This window comes from Hyposmocoma kahamanoa, unplaced genomic scaffold (assembly GCF_003589595.1).
Source record: "Hyposmocoma kahamanoa isolate Upper Pololo Valley unplaced genomic scaffold, ASM358959v1 79, whole genome shotgun sequence".
Lineage (NCBI taxonomy): Eukaryota > Metazoa > Arthropoda > Insecta > Lepidoptera > Cosmopterigidae > Hyposmocoma > Hyposmocoma kahamanoa.
The window spans coordinates 6,704,168-6,729,260 of NW_020653993.1; the positions used below are offsets into that span (position 1 = coordinate 6,704,168).

The 25,093-nt window shown below is 35.1% G+C and overlaps 1 protein-coding gene across 2 annotated transcripts in view; it reads right to left on the reverse strand.

The window, feature by feature from the left end:
- Positions 1-8,742: 8,742 nt before the first annotated feature.
- The window catches only part of LOC113233563, a 161,335-nt gene continuing 144,984 nt past the window's right edge, over positions 8,743-25,093 (reverse strand). Inside the window, exons 4-12 of one of the 2 annotated variants that reach the window (XM_026468690.1) lie at positions 22,359-22,453; positions 19,499-19,766; positions 18,374-18,490; positions 17,436-17,515; positions 16,639-16,744; positions 15,547-15,690; positions 15,104-15,185; positions 11,923-15,018; positions 8,743-11,196 (exon numbers count right to left, since the gene is read on the reverse strand). In XM_026468690.1, coding sequence (XP_026324475.1) covers positions 10,451-11,196; positions 11,923-15,018; positions 15,104-15,185; positions 15,547-15,690; positions 16,639-16,744; positions 17,436-17,515; positions 18,374-18,490; positions 19,499-19,766; positions 22,359-22,453 — 4,734 coding nt within the window. In that variant the 3' untranslated portion in view covers positions 8,743-10,450. Of the gene's footprint in view, positions 15,019-15,103; positions 15,186-15,546; positions 15,691-16,638; positions 16,745-17,435; positions 17,516-18,373; positions 18,491-19,498; positions 19,767-22,358; positions 22,454-25,093 lie in introns of both variants that reach the window. The other variant, XM_026468689.1, reaches the window with a different exon arrangement.

Here is a 25,093-nt window from a genome sequence, read left to right on the forward strand (position 1 = left end):
CAGAACAATAATAACACAACCAGCTAAACAAAAGAATACGCATCATTGTATCAATCCGCATTTACGTGGAGCGCACTAGAAGTTTCTACACTACTACTAAATGTCGTAATGACTTTTTAAATATTGTTTATATAAGTGGCCAGTTCCGGAAACTTATAGTGCGCCCTATGTATCAGTCCATCAGCCAGCCAGCAGTACACAGCAGACCGTCGCTAAAAAGGTAACTATAAACTATCAAAGACTGTCTACATATAAATTTCCAAAATCGTGACATAAATTGAGTATTATTGATTTGTTTTAGTTTGAGAAATAACTCCACTAGTTTGTTACAATTATTAAATACAAAGATCGAGCACAAAGAAAGCCGTTGTAGAAAGCCGAAAACTGTATGCAAAAACCTATAACAGACACAGAAGAAATTCGTCGACTTATTAACTCGATTTGTAGCTTAGTTGGTAAAGCAATGGAAACGGAATCACGTGGTCGCAGGTTCGAGTCCTTTTGGGTCGAAGGATTTTTTCTTTGTAGACTACAAAGAAAAAATCCTTCGACCCAAAAGATCTTTGTATTTAATAATTATAAATTGAGTATATTAGTTACAACCACCATACTTATTCGTTTTTAATTTTCTTAATAACAGGGAAAATCCTACACTTAGCTCCTGGCCTACGCGACAGGCAGTGTCTAGCGTGCCATCCTCCCTCGTAAGGAGCCCGATCACGCGATCTCTTCACAATATACGCCGCTACAAATCATATCCGTTTTATAACATCAACTCCCTTACTAAAGCCGTGAAATAACATATACTTCTATTGAAGTCTTCTTTTGATTAATTTTTTTTAATATATAGATTTTTTCTTAAACCGTCGTACAGTCCTTGTGTTCCCAGTTTAGATTTATTGATTATGAATTTTTGAAATTTACTTTTCGATCGTGTTTTCAAATCAATTCATTTTCTTTTGTGTTTTATTTTAAAACATATTTGAAATACAAATCTCGTTCAAGTCTAAAAGGCTGTAGCTTCAACATGAGTAAAGTTCCACAAGTCTTCACCGAGTAAATGGAATAAAACCTATGCCATGTTCCGGACTACCATCATTAATACCATTATATAGTCCTATTTCAGAGTCAAGAAGGGTGACTTTAGTTACAATAACATTATATAGTCTACCGCCGCTACTATTTTCCACATTCCAAACTTCAGAGAAACGTAAAAACTTGATTTTTTTTGAAGTTAGTGTACTTTAAATTGATGAGACAGGCATTGCTACGATGGTGTGATGCCTATCTATCCTAATTAAATTATTGAATGCCACTGCATAACTTTAAGGGAATATTAACCTTACATCTGAACGTTACCGCAAATTTTAAATGCACGATCGAACCATTGAACGACACAGTGTATTGAAAAATATGTAGAAAGTAAGTGGGTTAACAATGCAATCGTCAATACCATAAAATTCGAATTCATCGGAGCTTAAACCGTAGAAGGTAAGAGGTAGACGTCGAGTATAAATCCTGAAATAGCAATGACATATGGACCATCCATCCCTGGCAACTCATCAGCCAAATGGGCCTTATATAATATCAACCCTCGTTTGCGCTGAAATCACAAATTAGAAAGCTGAAATAGTCCTACAACTGACCTGCGTGTACATCTCCGTATATTAAAAAAATATTCTGTGTTTATTGTAATAAAGGGGGACTGTTCCATTCGATGGTGTGGGAAAAACAGCAAAACATCTAATTGCAAAACAAACGGAATCACATTTCATCGGTAATTAAATATTAAATATATTAATTTTCAATTTTCGTCCATTATAGCAAAGCTCAAGTTAAACTGGTGATTTGAAGTGAAACAATAGATGACACCCGTCAATTGTTTCGAATTTGGGCTGGCCAATCGGGGCGCAGTTGTCACCGTAACGATTTGGCAGAATAGTTTTCTAACAAATTAAATGACATTTCGTCTCTATTCCTAGTGGTGGTAGACTACTCTCTGTCCTATGTTCAAACTGTGGCCTCGTTAATTTATAGCTATTTTGCGAATTTATTGCTTACATGATGAGTTTCGTACAGGTACCTATTGCGATCGACTAGGACAAAGCAATACCAATTTAATTTGAATAAAGACAAACTGCTGTTCCTTTACATAAACCCCTAGCCTAAACCTAATGGGCTAAAATTGCGATGCTATTACTGAAGGAATAACATTTCGAGGGAATTTGCATATTGCTACAAAGTTCACAAACCTCTTTAAAGTTGAAATTGGTGCCCAATCGACTACAGTTCATCAAACGTGGTAAACAATATCTTAAGAAAACACCCATGCTCAACAGTAAGATGTTAATGGGTTAATACATTAGTATTAAACGTGACCGTAACAATAAATTTTATGTTATAGATTTGATTCACAAATTTCAGGCATGGTAAATACTAACTGTTGAGGAGTAGTGGGAAAATCAGGATCAAAGTAAAGCAAAATAAAATTATAATTTGGAGAAAAACTAGCTAAAGCAGAAAAACAGAAACAAACTCACCATATTCCAAAAAATATACATAAACAGTGAGTAATAGAAAATAGAAAATAACTAAAAAGATTTATATCTGCCCCGTCCAGTAGCCGGTCCGTAACACTAACTTTTAACGCGTCCTCCAGCGTGACCATGGTCGAGTACTTAACATTAATTGGTTAACTCGGTACGTTATTTTAAAGCTATTAGCGGGTTTTATACTCTATCGCGCGAGATACAGCAATCGTGCGCGATTGAGCGCGCGAGAAAAGGGAAAGACCGCGCGATTGCTCTCATCAGTCGCAACACGCGCCAGTTTCACGCGGTCTATCCTGTGCTATTAGCCTTTACATGAACGTTCTTTCCGTTAACTAGGTAATAATAAAGTTGGATACGCAATTTTAAATACTATGGTTACCTTATTTAAGGGTACCTGTCCAAAATATAACATTTTAAGTGCTTTTAATATATTTTTTAAATAAATCTTCAACATTATTATTAGATATAAATACGTAAGGAACATGTGTAATTATTAGGGTTCTATAATAGAATTATAGATAACAGATTCGCGTTAGAATTTTCGCTATGTTGCCATGTTGCCGCTCTGACCACGTAACGTAATAAATAGTACGAGCAAGTGATGGGTAACCTGCCACTTCACGCACACGTTTGCACGTGTGCAGATAGCTCCTTGCTGTATAGTTGTAGGTAAATAATTTTCGACCGTTGTATGGAGTGTCCGGGGTGTGCCCGCAAGTAAACAGTTAATGGTGCAGGCTTTCCCGCGCGCAATCTACGCTCCTGATCACGGGCGCTTGAGGGACTGTATAAAGGGGGCTATTGGGTCTTATTTGTCAAAGCCGAAAACTACTACTTACTTCTAGCGTAAATCGCATCGTTGTTGTATTAGGCCAGGGGGCCAATCGCGCTAATTGTCAAAGGTTTAACCAAAACCTCCAACCTCGCCAATCTGACACGTTGTGTACATTTCGTATCGCGCTAACTGTCAAAACAAAAACCTAAGCCAAAACTTAGACGTGTGACACGTAACGCACATTTGGTATCGCGCTAATTGTCAAACGTAAAACCAAAACCTAAAATGTTGCAAATTGGTATCGCGCTAAATATTTTGACGTTTTAACCTCACATGTAACCTTGGGGGAATAGATTAACCTTTGCAAGGTCAAGGTTTGTGTGGCAGTTAATGGAGAGTAACTTTTCACTACGTTTATCGTATATAAAAGATGTTCCACGGTTACTTAAATGTTTTGGAAAGTGTTTATGAGGTGGATGTGGCCTAAGAACGGGCTTTAAATAAAAGAAAAGCATAAAAAGACGATCACATTTAACATGTCTGAGGAGAAAATCCGCAAACGATATACCATTTGTCCACGGAATTCATTTGGATTGGTGGAAGAACTATGCCTACATATTCTCGTTAAAGGACGGTCTGTTGCATTGGATGTGGAAACAAAGGTAAGGGTTAAGTGGAATCCGATAGTTCTCAGTTTTGCATAATAACCAAAATGTCTATGCTGTGTAAATCATTATTAATTTTGTTACAGATTTTAATAGCTCGTATTGTTTTTACGACTGGGGCGTACCTGTGACCCTCATTGGCAAGTGCTTATCACCCTTTCCCAAGCCAGTGTCAGAAAGGCACAAGCGGTAGCTGCTTCAAATAAACCAGTTATTATGAATAAATATGCAGCTTTCCTAAAAGGCATGCCGAAAGAGATGGTATTAAAAGGCGGTGAGAAAATAAGCTTTACAATGTACATCATATTTATTAGTTCTTGTCTTATTTCCTGTTATTATTATCAAATAAAAATGACAGATATAGGTAAAATATGTATAGTTGTATAAAAATATATTACAAGGTTACAATTTATCTCTTTTAACACTTGACTTTATACAACATATCGTCCCCTTACAGTGAAGCCTCACATATGAATTTTCAGTTTGTTTTTACTGATTTTTGTTGAATAAAAATTAATAATGTAATAATATAGTATCTAAAAGAGGTATAATTTAAGTAATTAAAATGCTAACTACACACATTATTGCATTTACTATACTTCACACCATATTTTTATCTTCATCCTAAAAAATTACATAGAAATATGTGGTATTCATTCTAAGATGACGATGTATACCTATTGTAATTGTTTATTATCTTAATATCTAAATTGATGTATACTTTTAAGAGGTTGAAATAAAAAAAAGAGTGTATTTTTAGTTTATTTATTGCCTCAATCTACCCCAAATCATCCTTCATTTCCAGAGCGAGCTTGCTTTTGATTCTTCAAAGAAGTCTGAAACAAAAATATGTATATAGTAAGATTGGAGACCTAAATTTAAGACTGTGCCATACCTCTCATGAGAGTAGTGACAGATAAAGCAGGATGGGTATTTATATACATACAGTATGAAGCCAACATAAACGCCAGAATGTTTAGGGGCCTTTTCAAAATACATTTAAAAAAATGTTTATATCACTGTGGAAATATAAAGGGGACAAAAGTCTACAGATTAGACCTTCGTTCCTTACGCTCTTTCAGATTTCCACAATTGAACATATCATCAGCAGGAATTAAGAAAACATGTTGAAAACAAACCTGTCATTCTTGTTAAATATTCTATCAAAAAGGTTAACTGCAGGCACCAACTCGGTAATTGCTTTGCAAATAGCAGCTACGGATTGGGCATGCAGATCATCTGTTTTGACAGAAATAATAGCTGCCTCAGCCTGCACCCTGCCAGCATTCACTTGCTGCAAGATTGCTTCGCATGCTCGCAGCTTCTCAATGCATAAGAATTCTACCCGGCTCTGCTCCAACGCTCATCAGCTCGCTGCCAATGAAATAATAGATGTGATGTAATAAAGAGTGGGAAAGAATTTGCTCAAATTGAAAGTTACTTTGTTTTTTAATTAATAATAAAGAGTGAGAAAGTTACTTTGTTATGGAATTGTATGTTTGAAGTTATTTAGTTACTTAGTGCTAGAGTTGGTGTCCTTTAGGAAGGTTGGTAGGTCCTCTGCCGCAGTCGATGTGGCGTAGATTCTCACCCTGCTTTTCATACCATTCCATATCTGAATAACAAATAATAACATTGCATATTATAGTGATATGAGTTCTGGTACAATAAGGGTGAGTGATCCATTCACTGTATCCTATTACCTCTCATTATGACTCACCTTTTGGGATCTATTGCGGGGCCACAAAATAGCCACACACTCGCACCAAAGGCGTGCTGATAACACGCGCGAACAACGCCGAGCGAAGTCATTCTCAAGCTAAATCTCTGTGCGATTCGAACTCCAGCAAAGATGGAGCTGGCTTACAGTGGTCGCTCGCCGTCCGACCGCATCCACATTGGCTGAAATACGAGCATCATTATTAATTCTACATTGCTAACATTTCGAAATTAATAGTAGTTAGCGTACCTATTTGATTGTATAAAAAGATACTATTTTATTAAATAGAATATTAAAACAGGAAAACAATGTGTAGGTACTTACCTCTGTGTGTTTTATCTACAACAACAACACACTAAACTCAATTAATTTGGTTCAAATGACAACTCATATGTTTGTTTACAATAGAATTTAATGACATTTCTTTTACACACTTTTTTAAATCGCTCTTTTATAGACTTGAATTCGTAGATATTGACATTTCAGTGCGTTTTACGGTAAAATTTAGTCGGTTTTAGGAAGTCAAGGCACGTCTCTTAAAATTTAATACGAGGTTATAGTTTGAGGTTTAACTGAGGTTTAGGTTCATTAAAACTGATAGCGCGATTGCATTTTGTGCGTCGGTAGAACCATTAATTAACCAAAACCATAACCTCAAATGTTGTAAGGTTAAACCCTGCGAAAATAGCGCGATTGGCCCCCAGATCTGAAAAATGTTTGAAAAATGTTGAGTCTTCAGGAAAGAGGTTTAAAGATTCGGTGAACGAAATTAATCGATAACTTTTGTATGCTTAAATAAAGTTATAAAATTTGATATGTACAGACAACGGCACATCAGACTATACATTTTTTTTTTGTTCGAAAATCGCCTCCAGTGCAACGGAACAAGATACGTCAATGTGTAGCTTGATGTGCTGGCGTGTGTACATCATTCGTACTATATTTTTATGAGTATCATGTGAGAAAAACACTTAACGTATATTCACAAGTTATTTTTAACCGACTTCTAAAAAGGAGGAGGTTCTTATTTCGAACTACTTTCGCTTATTACGTAATAACTTTGTGAACCAAATTTGACGATTCTTTTTTTGTTAGAAAGAGGATACCTCAGAAGTAGTCCCATTTATATTTGAAGTAAATATTCCACCTCTAAGAGTGGCAAAACTAGGCGATGAATGACTTTTGAGGTCGGTTTTTTTAGTACTCTGTACTGAGATTATACTAAAGTATACAAAGGTAGCTGAGGTATTTTCTTCTACGGAGTATTTATTTCAAAAGGCGATGCTTGCGTCGTCGCAACATTTCAAGGTCCCAAGTATGTAAAAGTATGTAAAATTTTGAAATTTTCCTTAAGTACTCCAAGGCAATTGAAGACAATGCTATAGAATGTTTTGGAAAGTTCTTGACCCACTTTCGCAAAGATATTGTTCACGAAACCTGTAAAATAAGAACTATGTCATATTCAGAAACATAAATTCACGCGTCGCAATTGAAAAGATGTTATGATATGCCAAAGGCTACAATACTTACAAAGAAGAAAGGAATACCGGCGATAGGTACGAGAGGGTACAGAAAAGTTGCGTGACACTGAAGCATTAGTTTGCATCCCGTTTCGAAGGTAAATAAAATACGATGTTTTTTGTGCTTTGATCGCAGAGATTGGCTTTTTTAAGTTATATTTTGATGTATTCACTGAATTATACCACATTGTGGTATTTTAGATGTTCATCTTGGGGTCACCAATTTAGGTGGTTTTCTGCAGGTACTTTTCAGTGAAACGCTGATAATGAGACTTGGAACTAGAATGCATCTATTGCAAATATCGCTATATTTATTATAAGCGTTGAATGGTATACTAAAATGTTGAATACCGAATCAACCAATCAGAGGATCTACATTATTGCAAGAGCGAGACAGATATATTGCTATCTCGCTAGCATAAAGATACGTGACCCGTGGACTTGTCGCGCAGCCGAGGTAATGGCGAAGTCAAGGCCATCAGCCGCCAACTGCAAAGTGTCCTTCATAAATAAAAAGCAAAACAAAATGACCGTCACGGCGAACTGACGAAAATTTTTATCACTTTACAGATTTGTTACCACGCGGTAGGTATGACCTTTTCTTATTATCCACTTTACGGGTTCATTCCGAAATATCTGGATAATAAGGTAAAGTCCGATAATGGTAAGAAACCTGTAACTCGTGATAATAATTTAGTGAATAACTTCGAAGTCAATCAATATAATGGGGATGATTTATTTAGCGACGATGGGTTCTAACATCAAATTGAAATCATTTGAAATATTTTCGTTCAGAACTGTTTCCATTGGTATTGAAAATAATAATATTGTGAAGGTTAGTTTTAGTAGTTTGCATAATAGAGCACACCTACGTTTCCTAGTCGAAATTATCAAATGAGCTTATGAATTTTGCTATTAGAAAACGAAGAACTCCACGTTAGTTATAGCAAAATGAAGAGCTAATTTTTTTGCTGAATTTATATTTTCTAAACGATATCATCAATGCCTTTAAAGTTAGCGCGAAAACGTCCCGTCCAGGCGTACGTGTACCACCTCTGCCTCATCTTTGCTTTTATCTGGTGAAAAATGTGAAACTTTCTCTAATAAAAAAATTGCAGAAGTTTGGGCCTCAATAGTTGTTTAAGCAATAAAAACCTGTAACAATTTAGTGGCCAATAGAAAAGTCATTCAGGGATTGAGAAAAGAACTGTCCACAAATAAATCAATTTTGTGTAGCATAGAAAAGGTAATCAAAACAAAAGAAAACCAATAAGAAAAAGTAATTTATTTGTTTGAAACACTAGTTCGATATTCACAGTAGTCGATGAGTACTAATAGCTTATACTAAGTTCTCAACTATGATGAGCACTGCAGCATAGAGATAGCGCACAATTTATTATACTTATTGATTAGGTAATTACTTCATCAGAATTTAATTATAATGTAAAGGAATTTTCGACTTTAAAATAATCTGCTTAAAAAATCTGTGTAAACAAAAAAATATTACTAATGCATTTGACCTTGAGTACTGACATAGATTTAAATTATATATATTATTTAATCTCAATTTCTATGTTATTTTTATCACTATTTGTCGTTTATATTATTGCTTTTATAAATATCGTACGCTATCCCTTGTAAAAGTGAATGCAAAAACCAAATAAAATATGGAGTTCCACAAGAAATAACTTTGGGTCCAAATTTTTAAGTATACAACGTAACATAAATTAGTTATTAAAAACTGTTGTAAGAACAAAAGCAGTGTTTATAATTAAGGTTAGATTTTCCTATATTTTTTTCTTAAATGGATGTGTTAGGGCAAAAAATCTTAACGAACTAACAGTCTCCTTCAATTAAGTATTTAAAAATGTTAGCCTTAATATTATAATAACTTCCTGATATTATCAAAAATATTCATAAACTATTTAAGATTGTGCGACTATGAATAGTTAATTCTAACTCGAATAAGTAAACTCGAATAGAATAGGTAATTATGAATAGTAACTTGAAGTGAAATTTTGAAGAGTAAATGTTAATTGTGCATACTAAAAATATACTGCAACATATTTAATAAAATTAGTAAGAAAATAATACTAAAACAAAACTAGTTTTTGGTGTTAGTAGCTACACAACAAAAACTTATATGACAACTAAAAAATAAATACTTTTAAGTAAATCGCTTGTCAAATTGCACAAAAATATTTTTTTAAACGTCTATCGACTTTGATGGCACGTTTTATATAAATATATTAGTAAAAATAAGCGCCTATTTTACATTTAATGTGTCTTAATGCGAATACACACCAAGGACTATATTGTCGGTTCAAAATTGGTAAGTTAATTCCATTCTTAAAAGATGGACTTTTACTCATTGTTTGACTCGCAGAAAGTTTATGGTGTGCACTCACTCGTATAACAAGTTACCTTGAAACTTTCTAGTAGTCAGTACAAGAAATTAATTCTTTTTTAGCAAAATAGCAAAATCAATGTTTTACTTGCCAGCCGAAGTAAATTATAATTATTGCTGAACACTCTACGTAATATTAATACACTGCCAAAATATATTTTGTTTATGGCACTAAAAAAAATATTTACAATACCATGTGGACGCACTAATGGATTTTTTATCTTTTATAAACATACATTAATTCCATTGATAAACCAATAAATAACACATTCACAAATTCTAAAATCAATTCCACATCAGGTTCAAATAAAAATTAATACAAATACGAAATTTAAAAGAGACCACACAAAACTATTTAGCTGCACATATAGAGGAGTAAGGCTTCGCAAACATGTGTCTTGTGTTGGATACAAACAACCGGCAAACTTTTATAGAAGCGAATATTCGCTTTATACAATTTATATAAATTCGACACAACAGCATTTATATGAAATTAGAATATTCGCATAGAATATTAGTTGCCGGTTGTGCATGTATCCAACAAGACACACGTTTGCGCAACGCCTAAGGGTGTACGACAATATTATAATTTATTTTGTGGTGTGTTAATAATGCTAATGATTACTCGCATAAGAACGTACATTTGAAAGTACTTTCAAATAAACAAATTGACAATCATACACTTCCACATCAAATACATTATAAAGTACACGAAACCGCATAATTTTCACGGTGGATATTAAAAAGTGGAGTACAAAAGTTCGACGGAATCATTTCATATTTAAATGCAATTCATATCACTTTTAGAAGCTCATTGGAATTTGTTCACAACTTGTTTAACCCAGCTTTCTTTTGGATCTACTTCGTTTGCCTCTTTCTGTTCCATAATAATGCTGTTACCGGGAATATTTTTATCCACACTTGTATCAACATTTTTGATATCTCTTTTTCCACTGTCGCTAACACTTCTTTCAAAATTAGCAACCTTGGTAGTAATAGATTTAGGCTTATTTATCGGAACTGTTTTTTTCGTACTTGGAGTTGGTTTCACTATTTGAGTTTTTGCCATTTGTTCAATTTCCATTCTTCTTTCTAAGACTGACTTTGTGGTTATTTTCGGAGGTTCTATAGAAGATCTCTTTTCAGTTGTTTTAATTTTTCGTGTTGCAGAATCGAGACTTGCTCTTTCGAAGCTTAGGCGTTTTATTTGTATGTTGTTATTTACTTGAGGTTTTATTTGAACTCCGTCTACTTCAGATGATTCAGTTTCTTTGATTTCGATACCTGTAGTTTTGATATTACTTTTAGCTTCGTCAGTAGGAGTAGACACACATCGAGCAATGCTTGGTTTTGCACTAAAACTACGTTTAACAGTTTTAGTACCAACAGATTCAGTAGATGTAGAAGTTTCATGGCTCTTCAATAAGTTGCTATTCCGGTGTATGTAACTCTTATTCTGATAAGTAGTAGGAATACTAGATATTTTTGGTTTTACAGGAACAGGTGGTGCTACTTTGGGTCTAATAAGTTTAGAATTTTGAGGTTTTTCTGTATTATGTTGTTGATTTTTATTCGTAGAACAAGTTAGTCTTGTTGGCATAGTGTTTCTTTCATTACTTGAACAAGTAATAGTGACTTTTTGGGCTTGAAACGAAATATTCTTCTTAAGACTTTCGATTCTAGTAACAGTTTTATTTATAACTTTGTTTTCTTTACTAGAATCAGTTTTACCATCTTCAGTGTCATCTTGGTCAGAATATACCGCTGAATCTCTAAAAACATCTTCATCTATCACTTGTTCGATTTTTTCAAAGGACTTTTCGTAGAAACTTTCATCCGAAATCATTTGTGTCGAGGAACCGGATGAATTTTCTTTTTTTACTGTGCTTTGATTGTCAGTTGTCTTATTCTGACTTTCTATATACGCTCCTTCACTAGACGAAGTTACAAATGATGAATTCGAAAACAAACTATCCGGTCGGACTGCGTTTTTATTAATAAGTACATTTATGTTTTTCAGAAGACTTTTTTCTGCCATCAAAGTCGTTGGATCGGCATAGTCTGATTGCGCTATACGAGCTCCTAAACATTTGCTTCCTTGCATGTAAATTGGCAATTTATTTAATGCCTGATATGAGCTATTGTTAGATTTAGACGGAGAAGTATTACTACCAAAACTACTGGAAATAGTTGTAACTAGACTAGCCCTTTTTTCAAAAGTTGGCAATACCTCTGATCGTTTTGCTATATCATCACAACTATGTGATAAAATTTCAAGATTATTTTTTTCATTTTGACTCTCAATCAGTGTACTATGCTCATACACACTTTGAGTTAAACACTCAACTCCAGAATAGGCTATAGTAGATGTAGTGGGACTGACTTCAATAGACGTTATAACGACTTTAATGTCAGTTTTAGGTAAGTTGGACTGTGAATCATCAACAGATTTAGCTTTATGAAGGTTTTGTTTATTTTGATTATCGTCGGAGTGTTCATCTCCTATAATGCTTCTGAATCTTTGTAGCAAATTCTTTGAGTAACTTCTTGGATTTAAAGCAGATTTCTTTTCATTTGAGGGACTTTTTACATCAGATTTAACACTTTCAGGGCTACTTTCATCGTTGTCATTTATCTCAGTATCTTCAGCATTTTTATTTGGATTCCGGTTCCTAAATCTACTAAGTACATTTTTAAGAGACAACATGTTACTGGTTGGTTTGTAAATTTTATGTTCCGGATGAATATGACTTGGGTTTTTTTTATCTTCACTGCGCTCTAATGGCAATACTTCACAAGAAGATGTTGCAGAAGTGTTCAAATTGGGTTGAGAAACTGTTAACAAGTTTTCATTCTTATTTTTATCCAAATTGACATCTTCGAAGTTGCTTTTATAGCATCTGTCAATTTCCTCTTCTAGTTCTAAAGTGGATTGACTTATATTTTGCCCAAAATCACCTTCATTGGATTTTTTATTAAATTTAAGTATATCTCCATCGGTCATATAGTTTTCCACATCATCGTAACTTATCTCACTTTGATCGGATGCAATTGTAAACGGCCTATCGATACTTAGAACTTTTCCCTCTCTGTTTAAATAAGTCTTGCTGTTACTGTTAGGTTTACATTTAAATGTGCTTAAGCCATTTTCTTCCTGGTTACTCGTAACTACTTGAAAACTTCTTGGAAGAGATCCTGACTTTCTATCTCTCGATACATTGAAATGTTCCTTCTGTCTACTCAACCAAATCTCAGGTGTGTTTGGGCTTTGTTGGTCTGAGCTCATAGGTAAATATTCACCGGGTAAGTTACTAGGTACGTCTTTCTTTCGTCTGCAAACTTCGACAAGATTATCATATAAACTTTCATCATTTACAGATGGGCCTTGGTTTTCCATTGTGACGTAGTAATCTGAAGATTTTCTATTTTCAAGTTTCTCGGGCGATTTTACTGGTACGTCGTAAATACTTTCATTACATTGATTATTAAGTTTATCAAATGAAAGATATACGTAATCGGAATCGGGACCATTAACAAGAGCATCTGCTGAACTATGTGGAAGTTTTGGTGGTGATAGGTGTCTCTTAGGTCCTTCAATATGAGAAATATGTTGTACTTGGTTGTCGTTCTGTAAAGTATCGTCGAATTTAGTTTCCACTCTTAAAGTTTCATAAATGTGGTCTTCTTCCTTCAGATCATTTAAATCGTTTGTAGAATTTGAAGTATCTTTGTCTTGCTCATCATTTTCTTCTGTTGTTTTCAATTCTGTATGTTCAGAAATTTGTCGAACGTATTTAGGTCTTACTTTTAAAGAATCAGAGTTTCTAGTTAAAATAGTCGGTTCAGGAGTCGAATGTGACTTGAGTAGTCTCTGGTGTCTTCTTTGAGCACTATTCCTTAACTGTTGTTTCTTAAGCAACTTTTGAAATTCCCGATTCTGCATTAATAATTGCGATATGATCTGTTCTAATGGTTGTTCTGCCTCTCCAAAAGTTTCTTGGACTTCCTTTGTTCTTTCTTCTTCATTTCTTTCCTCAGCTTCTGATCCCTCGTTTATAACTTTCTGTTTGTTTAAATACTTACCTTTTTCCAATTCATTCTTTTTAAATGAATCAGTTTTCTCAATCAATTTTTTATAAGTTTCATCATCAATATCTTCGTCTTTGCTTATGGAATCTGGTAAATCCGAACTCTGCGAATTGTCTTTTGTTTTGTCAACATTCAAACTATCATTAGATTCAGATATATGTAAAATGTTTTCAGTAGACACATCTGTAGAAAAATCAGCGTAAAATTTCGCCGTAGTATCGGCTCCAGCTCGGAATCCTTTTGTTCTATTCTTTTTCAATTTATAAATTTTCTTTGGTATGTTTTTAGTATTATACATTTTGATTTCAATATTCCGTATTTGGTCTCTCTTTCTACCATCCACTTCAGGATCGGAAATTATAGCTGTCTCGTTTATTTTCACTTTTCTTGTTATTTTATTTGAACCACAATTACGACACTCGAATTCAATTTTTTCATTACCTTTGTCATTTCTTTCGCCATCACTGTCTTGAGATTTTTTAACAACAATATTGTTTTGTTGCAAACCAGGTTCAGATTTTCTTCTCCAAGTTCCTATTTTGGACAGTTTAGATCTATGAGGATCATCCTTAGATTTAGATCTTGTTCCATCAATCCTATATTTATCACTTTCGTTACATCTGGATTTTCTAACACGTGATGCGCCTACAGTATCAGCTACGGGTATATTTTCTTTGATTTTCGCGCACTTGAGGCAAGTCTTAGGAATGTTCCTTACATTTAATAAGGAGTTATTAGTCTCACTCAGATCATCTTTAGTTTTAATGCTTTCTGTATAACCAACTATGTTATCAGAAGAATGATAGCCACGAGTCTTATTAAGAGAATTAGTGAATTCTTTACTGAAACTTTCTTGGGAAGACTTGAAATCCGAACATTTACAACTTTGTTTTCTTTCTAAACGCTCTGTACTACCAGCATCTATATAATGCAAAGATCTGTCACAATCTGGACATTTATCGTTATCAACACAAACACATTTGTCTGTATTATCCTTATTGAGCTCAATTTCACAATCTGAACATAAATCCATGTAGCAGTTATCACAAGTATAGTCTGTACCTTTTTCGACCGAGACTTGAACACAGTCACATTCTTGAGTTTCAGTCTGTGAATTGGGTACGGTGTATTTTCTATTCACTTTCTTCAAACGAGCTCTGAGCCCGTTTTCGAATGATTTTCTTCTTTCTCGCTCCAGTTTTCGTTTCTCGAGATATTCGGGGGCTGACAGTTGTTTTCTCATCGATGCTTGCGTTATCAAGTTGTGTGATTTCTCTGCCAGTATGTCATCTGGAAACGAAATACAAAACTTGTTATGAAGAAAACATGAAACTGAAGTATATACTTATAGATTGTAAAATACCGAATAATTTACCGTCAGTTTTGTTCTGGCCGAGCTCCATAACAAGCTGTCTTGCGTGAGATGGAATAACAGCATTGTAGTTTTCCAAGATCACCTGAAGAACACAATTAAATACATTTTTACATAGAGCAATATTTACTTTAACAAAAACTCGATACTACAACGACAAAGAATATTTTGTATTTAGAGAATTAGCAATATATAAATGAGGGCGACAAAATAGGAATCAAAGAAAGAACGAAAAAACATTTATTAGGCTATTACAAATAAAATTTGTATATTTTATTATGATAGCCGAATCTATATTAAAAAAAAAAATACAAATGACACAACAATGCCGAAATAGCTAGCCAGGTCAGCTTGAAGTTGAGCAGAGCCACAGCGCTGACTTTTAGCTAAACACAATAGAAATAACAAATAATCCGTAATTAAAAAAATACACCAATTCAACTTACGCGTTTCAATAGTAGAGTCCACTCTCGTTTGTGACGCGGCGACCGCGCCTGCAAGGTAAGCTGCGCGCGCGGCGCATCCCACGGGATCACGTGGAATGAGAGAGGAGCGCCCGCTATTGATTCGACTAGCATCATGTTGTTGCACTGAAAATTCAAATGAAGGACGTCTATTTTAAAGGAAACAAATAGTCAACCTGTGGTCAAGAGAAGAAAGAAAATATTCTTCGGGTAGAAAAAAGTACCCCGTGGTACATGAGATTATCAGTTCTCAAACGCTGTACGATATTTAATAAAAATTTAATACAATAACATTATTTGGCTTGGGACAGATGACAATTGTGCACAACAAATTTGGAATGAAATAGATTTAATTAAATATCCCATTTAGAAATATCAAATCAACTAGTCCAGTAGCTTGTGAAGGAGTTCAACCTGAGTACTACTGCCACCTTACCTAATTCTGCTGCCAAGTGAGCGTTATTGCGTTCCGATTTAGAAGGGTAAGGGTGCTGCAAAATTACAGGCACATGGGACTTTTCAACTTACGTCTCAGGGTGACGGGCGCAGTGGCAATGCCCCTCTGGTCTTTATGTTTAAAGCTTTGAGTGGCACTGAAACTGCTATGGACAGGTGTGCCGCTTACCATCAGGCGCACGATTTGTTCGTCCCATCACTTAGTATCATAAAAAAAGAACTTTTATAAAATTTATAAAAACGAGGAAACCATAAATTAAAAAATAAGTAAAATTAATGCACCTTGAATCTAGATGTGAGACCACACAAATGCTATTAATGATTTTAAAGATTGGTGGAATATAACTACCTCAGTGCCAAACTTTTAATAATAATAACAACTCGTTTATTTGCTTAAAACATGGTATAACAGAAGATGTTACAGGATATAAATAGCATGCAAATGTCTAGTTATATAATGTCAATTAGACTACCACAACACGATAATAAAAAATGTCACACGCATGTCAAGTTACAAATTAATTTGGTCAAAAATCTTCAAGATAAATTTTATTTCCTGTCAAATATACGAACATCATTGTACGACACATTGTATGTATGTGGGTTGACCAAACTCACCATGATATGCGTCTTGTATGCGAGAATGCCGTCTTCCCTGTTCTTCGTAACTAGCAGCATCTTATCGAAGAGGAAGGCGTGCCGCATCGCCTTTGCGCCGAACACTCTGTAATATGAAGTACAAAATATTGATAATAAATAATTAATGAGACCATATTTTTTCCATCAGACCGGGACACCTGTAAATATATTATTGTTTTAAAAATAAAATATATGTATATGACAGTTACGAAATGTTTAATGATAATTAAAAAAAACAACTTAAAATATTTAATAATCAAAAATAAAAAAGAACTATGAAGTGAAAAGAACCTGTGTGGTCTAATGGGCTAGCTTTATATATTTTTAGGGATGAGCAAATTTTCTTTAATACGTGATGTTTATCTAAACAACATCTGTTATATCTATTCCACGGCAGTCGCCGCCAACCGCACATCACCGCCAAATAAAATGCACGCGCGGTATGGACGCACAACTAAAAGAACCAGGCGACAAGGCTTACTTGATGCTTCGCTTTCGCGCCATTATATTAAATTTATTTTCACGAGTGCCCTGTATAGTCAAAGCGGGACATTTTTAAGTTTTTATGGACAGCAGGATACGACGCTTAAAAGAGGGACTGTCCCGCGCAAAGCGGGTCACGTTAGCTCGATCTTCGGAAAGGGAATACTGATAATCCACCTAAGTCAGTTTGAGAAGAAATCTGCAAGAGAACCAATTTCGCACCATACGTAGCCATCCACTGCTTGCTCAGTGTATCATCAGCTTGACATTTTGTAAATGGAATGTTAACGTACCTGAATGTACCTTCGGCACACAATTCTCCGTACGTAGTTAAATCCGGGCCATTCCAACCGTACAAGAGTGACTGGATCTCCTGAAAAGCAAATACAATAGATTTATTTATTAGGCCCCATATCTAACAAAGTTTCAATTTTTTGGGCTTCACAAGTGTGTAATAAGCTCCTCTGTGGTGTTTGTAATGTTTTAGGCAACATATTATATTTAAGTGACGTTGTTATCTCTCTTAGGCCCATTTTCCATCAAAGCGGAGCAGAAGGCGACTATATTTTAGGAACCAATGGCATTTCGTCGTTTTGATTAAGCGAGATGGAGATGTCAAATTACAAAATACTTATTGATTAATATGAATAACGACCGGGAATTACTTAAGTAGTTAAATTAACTTAAAGTTCTTCTAACACAAAGCGAGTTAAAATCTGACAAGTTCATTTTCAGCCGTAAAGATCAAGCCACACAGACGCGGTACAACGGGAAAAGCAGTCCGGGGCCGTACCCGCGGAAAGCAAATGCATACTGGGGCGTGCCACACAGCAGTTCCACGAGTAGTTCGTAGGTCGCAGATTTTAAAGAAAGTACCACATCACTGTCGGATAGTGATCAAGAAAAAAATCTGTTTTTCAACTGTTAAAGTACTGCCACTTTACTTATTTCTGCCGCCAAGCAGCAATGTTGCAGCATTACTTCGTTCCAGTTTGGAAGGGTAAGAGAACTGGTGAAATTACAGGCACATAGGACTTGTCAATTTATGCCTCAGTGTGACGGGCGCAGTGGCAGTACCCCTCAGATCTTTGCGATTTAAAGCTCTGAGCAGCACTGCAACTGTTAAACATAATAGCCGTGAGGGCTACAGTAGTGCAAAAGGGGAACATTGTTGAATTTATGCGAACAAATTGCTGAAAATTACATAGTAAATAAATAAGTTGGTACAAACCTGCACACGGACTGCGTGTTCGTGTCTGCGTTTCATATCGTCGATATGTTGAGCGATGCCTGTCATCTTAAGCAACGCGTACTCTGTCTCGCGAGAAGCGCACTGCTTCACTACATTCTGGAAAATATACGGAAAGATTCCATTACTAAGTAGTTGAGGGTACTATTAAGATTAAATTAGTATATGCAGTAGGTCACACGTAGTTACACTATGAACGCATCTTAAACGATATGTTTATTTAATACGAGGTTGCTGCTATAGCCTGATGAATGTGGAGTGACTATATTATTGTCCATTCGCGTAAGACTCAATTTATATTACGGCGAAACGAAATGGAAGCGAATTTTTGTAACGACATTGACCATAAAGTTCATTATGCTGTGTACGGGCAACGGCACACCGACTACACATTTTTGTTCGAAAATCGCCTCCAGTGCAACGGAACAAGATACGTCAATGTGTAGCTTGATGTGCTGGCGTGTGTACAATAGCGTTACAAAAGTCCTCGGAGTGCACGCTATTAATCAAGTTTGATCTTGTTTTGAATCTTAACTAAACAAACTGCATGAAAAAGCGTGTATCTGTAGGAACAACATCGATATTCGTGGTTTATCAGTTTCTTGATAAGTTGCACAGTTTAAAATTACTAAATTCACATTTACCTGCAATTGGTTGGATATTTTTCCCTTGTTACCCGTACATAACAAAAGTTACATTACCAGCACAGGGAGAGAAAAAAATACTCCTGCAACAAAACCACGTAATCTAACAGGAATGTTTTTTTATTCCCGTTTTTATAAAGTGTTTTAAAGCTGTTGGTTTTGCATGTATAAATAAATAAAAAAGCTACCAACTTTAGGTGTTTCAAGACAACAACGATATCAGTTACATCTTATTGTAATCTTACGCGAACAGACATTTAAAGATACAGTTTTAATTAATTTACTTGTATATTTCATAAATAGTAAATAGAAAAGAAGTAAAATTGGTAAACGATACCACCCCCTCATTTCAATGGTATTTCCCGGGACACTAAGTAGCATTTAGATACTCTGGTCAAGCACGTGCGTTTTCTAGAAACCGCATTACCCCAATGAAAATCAAAATAATCAAAGACAGACAAACCTGTAACAAGAGATGATATTTCAAAATTCGCTGAACCGGCTTCAACAGGTAAGAAGCAAGGGGTAGCGGATGGCCCAACGCCATCTGTCGTTCTCTGAACTCCCGTGCACTATGTGTCTTCGACGCTAAAGCGGCCAATTGCTCCATGGTACGGGGATAACCAGTGCAATATGAAGTGTACACCGCGAAGCCAGTAGTGTTGTTAACAAAACAGCGAGCTATGCATGTCGCATCTAGATTACAGCTGTTTAGTTCTTCGCAGAGGGATCTGAAATTACAAATAGTGAGATAAATTACCGTTTAAAGCTCTTATTACAGCTAAGTGGATGGCAACTCTGGGAAAGGTTGACGAGTACAACGGCGTACGTATCTTAAACACATTGAGATTGTACTTATAACAAATTTAGCAGGGTCGTAGCACGGGAGCATTCATACCATCTGCCTAACCTTTGGGAGACAGGCGTGATATTGTATATGCGTGTGTGTAATTTCAAAAAAAATGGGGAAGTAAGGAGCTTCCATTTTTTAAGTCAATTATTAAGATCACATTGACGTATGCCTCCCGAAGATGTCTCAGAAAAAAAGAAAGTTTCTTTTGTTTACTAGTTTAACTCTATTACGTTCGCCAGTCCATTTGTTATGTGTAGTGGTTATAACAAATTGTTCAATTTTCGTCCAATAATGAACTGGTTTCAAATGACTAACTCAAATAAGTAGATCGCTTTATTCTACAAGTTATAGTTAGGTTATTTTCTGTATTTTGTGCAAAGTGCATCCAATCAGTTATAAGCCCGATCAACTGTAGAAGAATAACGATAAATCTATTCAATTGTACAATTACAACATCAAACAATTACTCAAAGCTATAAATGTGACTACAAACGGGTAATAAAATTATTTAAAATAGGCCAAGTAATCATGGTGATACCCACAAACTTAATTATACTTTCAAAGATATAAACTGACGGGACCAGTATTGCACCTTGTGGTACACCACACAATAATAAAAGTCGTTTGGAGTGAAAAGGCAATAAAGTGCGTAAATTTTATGTTCATATTTAAGGCACGGGAGAGAGAGAGAGAACTGTAGTCGTATCGAGTTTAACAGGCCATGAAATAGGATCTAAAGTTTGTGGTCTCCATTGTCTAAGGCCTCGGCTCGTGCTACATACGCGAGATTGAAACCGATATATTATGAGTTTTTGCATATGCCTTAGAAATCGACTGTTGTCTCTTAAGAGAGTTTTAATGTGACATTCTGAAGTGTGTGAAATATCGAAGTACCGTAGTGTATAATTATTTTGATTTAGTAAGCATATAAATACTTCCTGCCTTATTTTAGTTAATTTCTCAAAACGTAGCTAGAGGCATACAATCCCTTACTTTCCAGTGGAGGTCACGGATCTCCCTTAAAACGGTATTTAGATCAGTATGTATATTTTCCTTAGTCCCATACCTAGCAATGAAATATACACCCCCAAATACATTACATTATAGTTTCATACTATATTTTGCAGCTCGAAATAAACATTAACAAAACGTCAGAAATATCAATAACACTTAATACTCTGATACAAGTCACCCTTAGCCAGTGAAAATCCATGCTCCAATGTTTGCAACACATGGGATAATTGACGTACCCTAATGCATCGACATATTACGGCGCTATTCTTTGTGACGCAAAATCGCAGGGGCGAAATAGACGAACTACAATTTACTACCACTAACCTGAAATCAAATTTACATTGACTAAAAGCAATTTCTCCGGAAAACTGATAGAGCTTCCTTTTCTGTATACATGTATCATATGTATGATGTTAAACCGTCGCAATACACTTAACGTTACTTTATTTCATTTAAACTTCATATTTGGGAAAAATCGTAATTCTCAAGATTATTGATTGTACCAGTATTTAAATTACTATTTAACCAGCTATACTATTGCACCACTGTTCCCGTCATCTCCAGGATGTTGGTTGAAACAGGTTGGTCGACTTAATAAGTTACCAGTTCTAGTTCTTCCAAGTGTTCTTCTTTAGACTCCAAACAACTTGTCGTAAGAGTTATATTCTTAACTCAGCAGCTTCACTTGTTTTGCCATACTGAGACAAATAATTTTAAATTTTTTGCTAAGTATTTCTTTGTGTTTGTTTCGAATTTCTTTGTTTTGTCTCTTAATTAATTTTGATTTTTATGTTATTATGCCTATAGTCTTACACAAACTTATTAGTACTGTTTTACTCTGCGACTAAATTATGATCTTTGATTATAACGTCTTCGCGGCAACAATCCATGTCAATGAAATTGTTAAAACCCATTAAGAATTATTTCTATCCTAATCCTACAAGCCATATCGTACCAAAGTCACCCCCACAGGGGTGTAAAAATAATAGCGAGGGCTAAATTGGAGAGGGATTTTTTTTTACAAAGCAACGACGCTTGTAGATTCTTTTTATTGTACTTCCTACAAATAGTAATATGTGTGGTCCGTTTTAGTTGAGGAGAGTGTTGCCTTGTAATTTTGACACATGTTGAATTACATTTTAGTTAAGATGTTAGAGAAATATTTTGCAAATAAAGTTAACTCTTTTGTATTTGTGAAATAAATAGATAGAACTTTTGTTGTCTTCCCACAAGCACACGCAACACTATGAAATAATAGAGAAAAGACAGATATAAACCAGCTAACTAGTAAAAGAACAACAACTTGTAACTAATGCAATATACTAAATAGTTCATAGCGAGATCATTTTGCACAAAAGTAAAGCATTGGTTTTCAGCTATCACCTTCAAGGTTAGCACTATTCGGTGCACCAGCAGTAAAAGAAAAAAAACAACGTGTAAGTCATGTACGCAGTACCTGTTAAAAGTATAGATTTCTTCGATGTTGTTAAAGAGTTCAGAAAGCTCGTCATCGGAAAAGGTTGCCTCTCGTCGCCACTCGTGGAGGTAGCCCTGAAATGAATGAAACACAATTTTGAGTAAGTCACCACTACTAAGTAAAATCCGAATAAACAAAAGGTTTGCATAACATAAGTAGTGAGTGGTAAGTAGAGTTACATTCCATGGTAAGTTTGATATTTGTTGAACCATTGTTGAACTTGACAATCTCACGTATAGTTTGAATCATAATTAGATGTCCAAAATGTAAACTAATAAATGTCATTGTCAAAGTGTGAATGCAGGTGTGCTAAATCTTCAAACTTTAACGAAATTGGAAAAGGAGAAGGTTCTCATTTTTACAATTGAATTTATCTGTTACGAAATATTAATAATAAACACAACCTTTAACAACAATACACAATAATTAACAAATGCACTGCGGCGGCACGAAAACGTTCGAGAATAAAATACAAATGACATCTAAGAGACGACAAAATGGCGGCACAAAAATGGGTTTGATCCCTGGGTGATTGATGATACTGGGTTACCTACCAGTATCATAAAATACTATAAAAACATAGTAATTTTTTGAAAATACATTGCAATATGTAAATTGTTCTAAGTTTTACCAGATTACAGCTTGAAACGAGTTCTAAACGTTTATTATCATCAAAAATAGGAAACTACCATATAAAACGTATTTTTTGCTCGATTATCCCCTTTGTTTATTATTTGGGCATTTAACATTTACTTGTCAGTTACAACAATTAAATAACAAATCCAGCAAGTTAGTTGCAAGTAGAGTAATATATGAAGTCATAAACGTTCCGCGACTGGGCGCCGGGCCCACATCGGATTTGCGAGCGACTGTCAACTTGACCTGGTCGTTACCTCGACTTGTTGAATCAACCAGTTCATCGTGAGATTACCCACTCGCAGGAAGCTTAAGGAAGCTGATGCTTAAAGCAATTTACGAGAATATCCAAAGGTGCGGCCTGTTGCCATTTCACATACATTTCGTCACATAACTGACAGAATCAAGTTTAAGTTAAATTTGTGGGCAATTTCCATACGTACACAAACCACTACAAAAAGTGCAACACTGGTGATGAGAGTCAAACCTGCTTCATATGCTTACGAAATCATGTTTTCCCGTCGTTAAGCTAACACTGCTGTACTCGTATTGGTTATGTTCAGCGGCCCATAAAACAAATGTGACTATGGCAATGAAAACGTACGCGAAACCGGTGTAACCAGTAGCGTTACAACACGAGCGGGACAAACGGATTACCTTTGTTTACTTAAAAGACTTGAGTAAGCCTCGTTTTCACGCTGCTGTTAGCACAAGATACATCTGACTCTATAAAGAAGACTCGCTGTAATTTGGATCGCGAATTCACAATATTCCTTTTTACTGACAAACGTAGAAAAAAGTAACCCAACAGCACTGGCGGAAATATTTTTTTTTTATGAACATTTATCTAAACAAATGTTACATTATACATACAACACTATACACTCCATAGATATAGAAACTATAAAAACAAATTGCCAATACTTGAACATTACGTAAAAATACGAGACTCTACCATTGAGGCGCTACCACTGCGCCCGTCACCCTGAGACATAAGTTGACAAGTGCAATGTACCTGTAATTTCACCAGAACCCCTTACCATTCAAAACCGGAACGCAGTAATGCTCACATTCCTGCTTGGCAGCAGAAATACGTAAGGTGGCAGTACTTCCCTGGACGAACTCTTTGACAAGGAGCTTTACTGCTGCTGCTGATCTACTCTGATCCACATCATCTTTCACACAATCCGTCCATCTTTTCTTTGGCCTTCCTCTTTCCTTATATCCCTCCACATTCATACCATAATACTCTTCTCGTCTCATAACATTCTTCCCTCCGCATGACATGTCCATACCACGCACGTTAACCTAAATACACCTCATCTTTACCATCACTAGCGCCACTTTCAAACTTTCCCTGATGTACAGTATTTGCCTGGACGAATTCTTTCACAAGGAATTCTACTGCTATGAAACTGTTATTTATTATGATAATTTGTACATACGTCAAGCAGCTAATATCATATTATCTAGCTCTAGAAATATTATCAAGCATGTCTTTCAATATGTCTACGTAGTTTGGAACTCTTCTCTAGCTCTTGTAAAATGAAAGTCCCTCACGAAGACATACACCTGATAACTTTTCACGTGCCCACGCGTTGACACAGTAACGGGTATTTCATCATTTACCCATTCTTAATTATCGACAATTGCTGCCCACGTCGATCGGTAAAACAAAAATTAGTCGATGAAAACCAAATTTAGATACACTCGTAATTTATTATTTGTAAGTCGTCAACCTGTAGTGATTGTACTGCACTAATCCTAATACTAACATAGTTATAAGATGTATCATCATGTTACTAACTTGTAACAGATTAATTGTGTCATTGTTATTTATTTAATTCTTTACTTTGTTTTTCATTATTTAACTTAAATTTAGTTTTAACTACTTTTTTTCTACTAATATTCATATCATAATGGGTTTTCTTGGCTTTTATGTGTTAGCCATTGAATGTTGTGTATCGGAGTTTGTTCTTTTTAGTTTTAAGTCGTTTGAATGTATTTATTAATACACATGCTGTTGAAGTGCCTTCTGAAAATAAACAACTCGTATGGACTTTATTCTGATTATTATT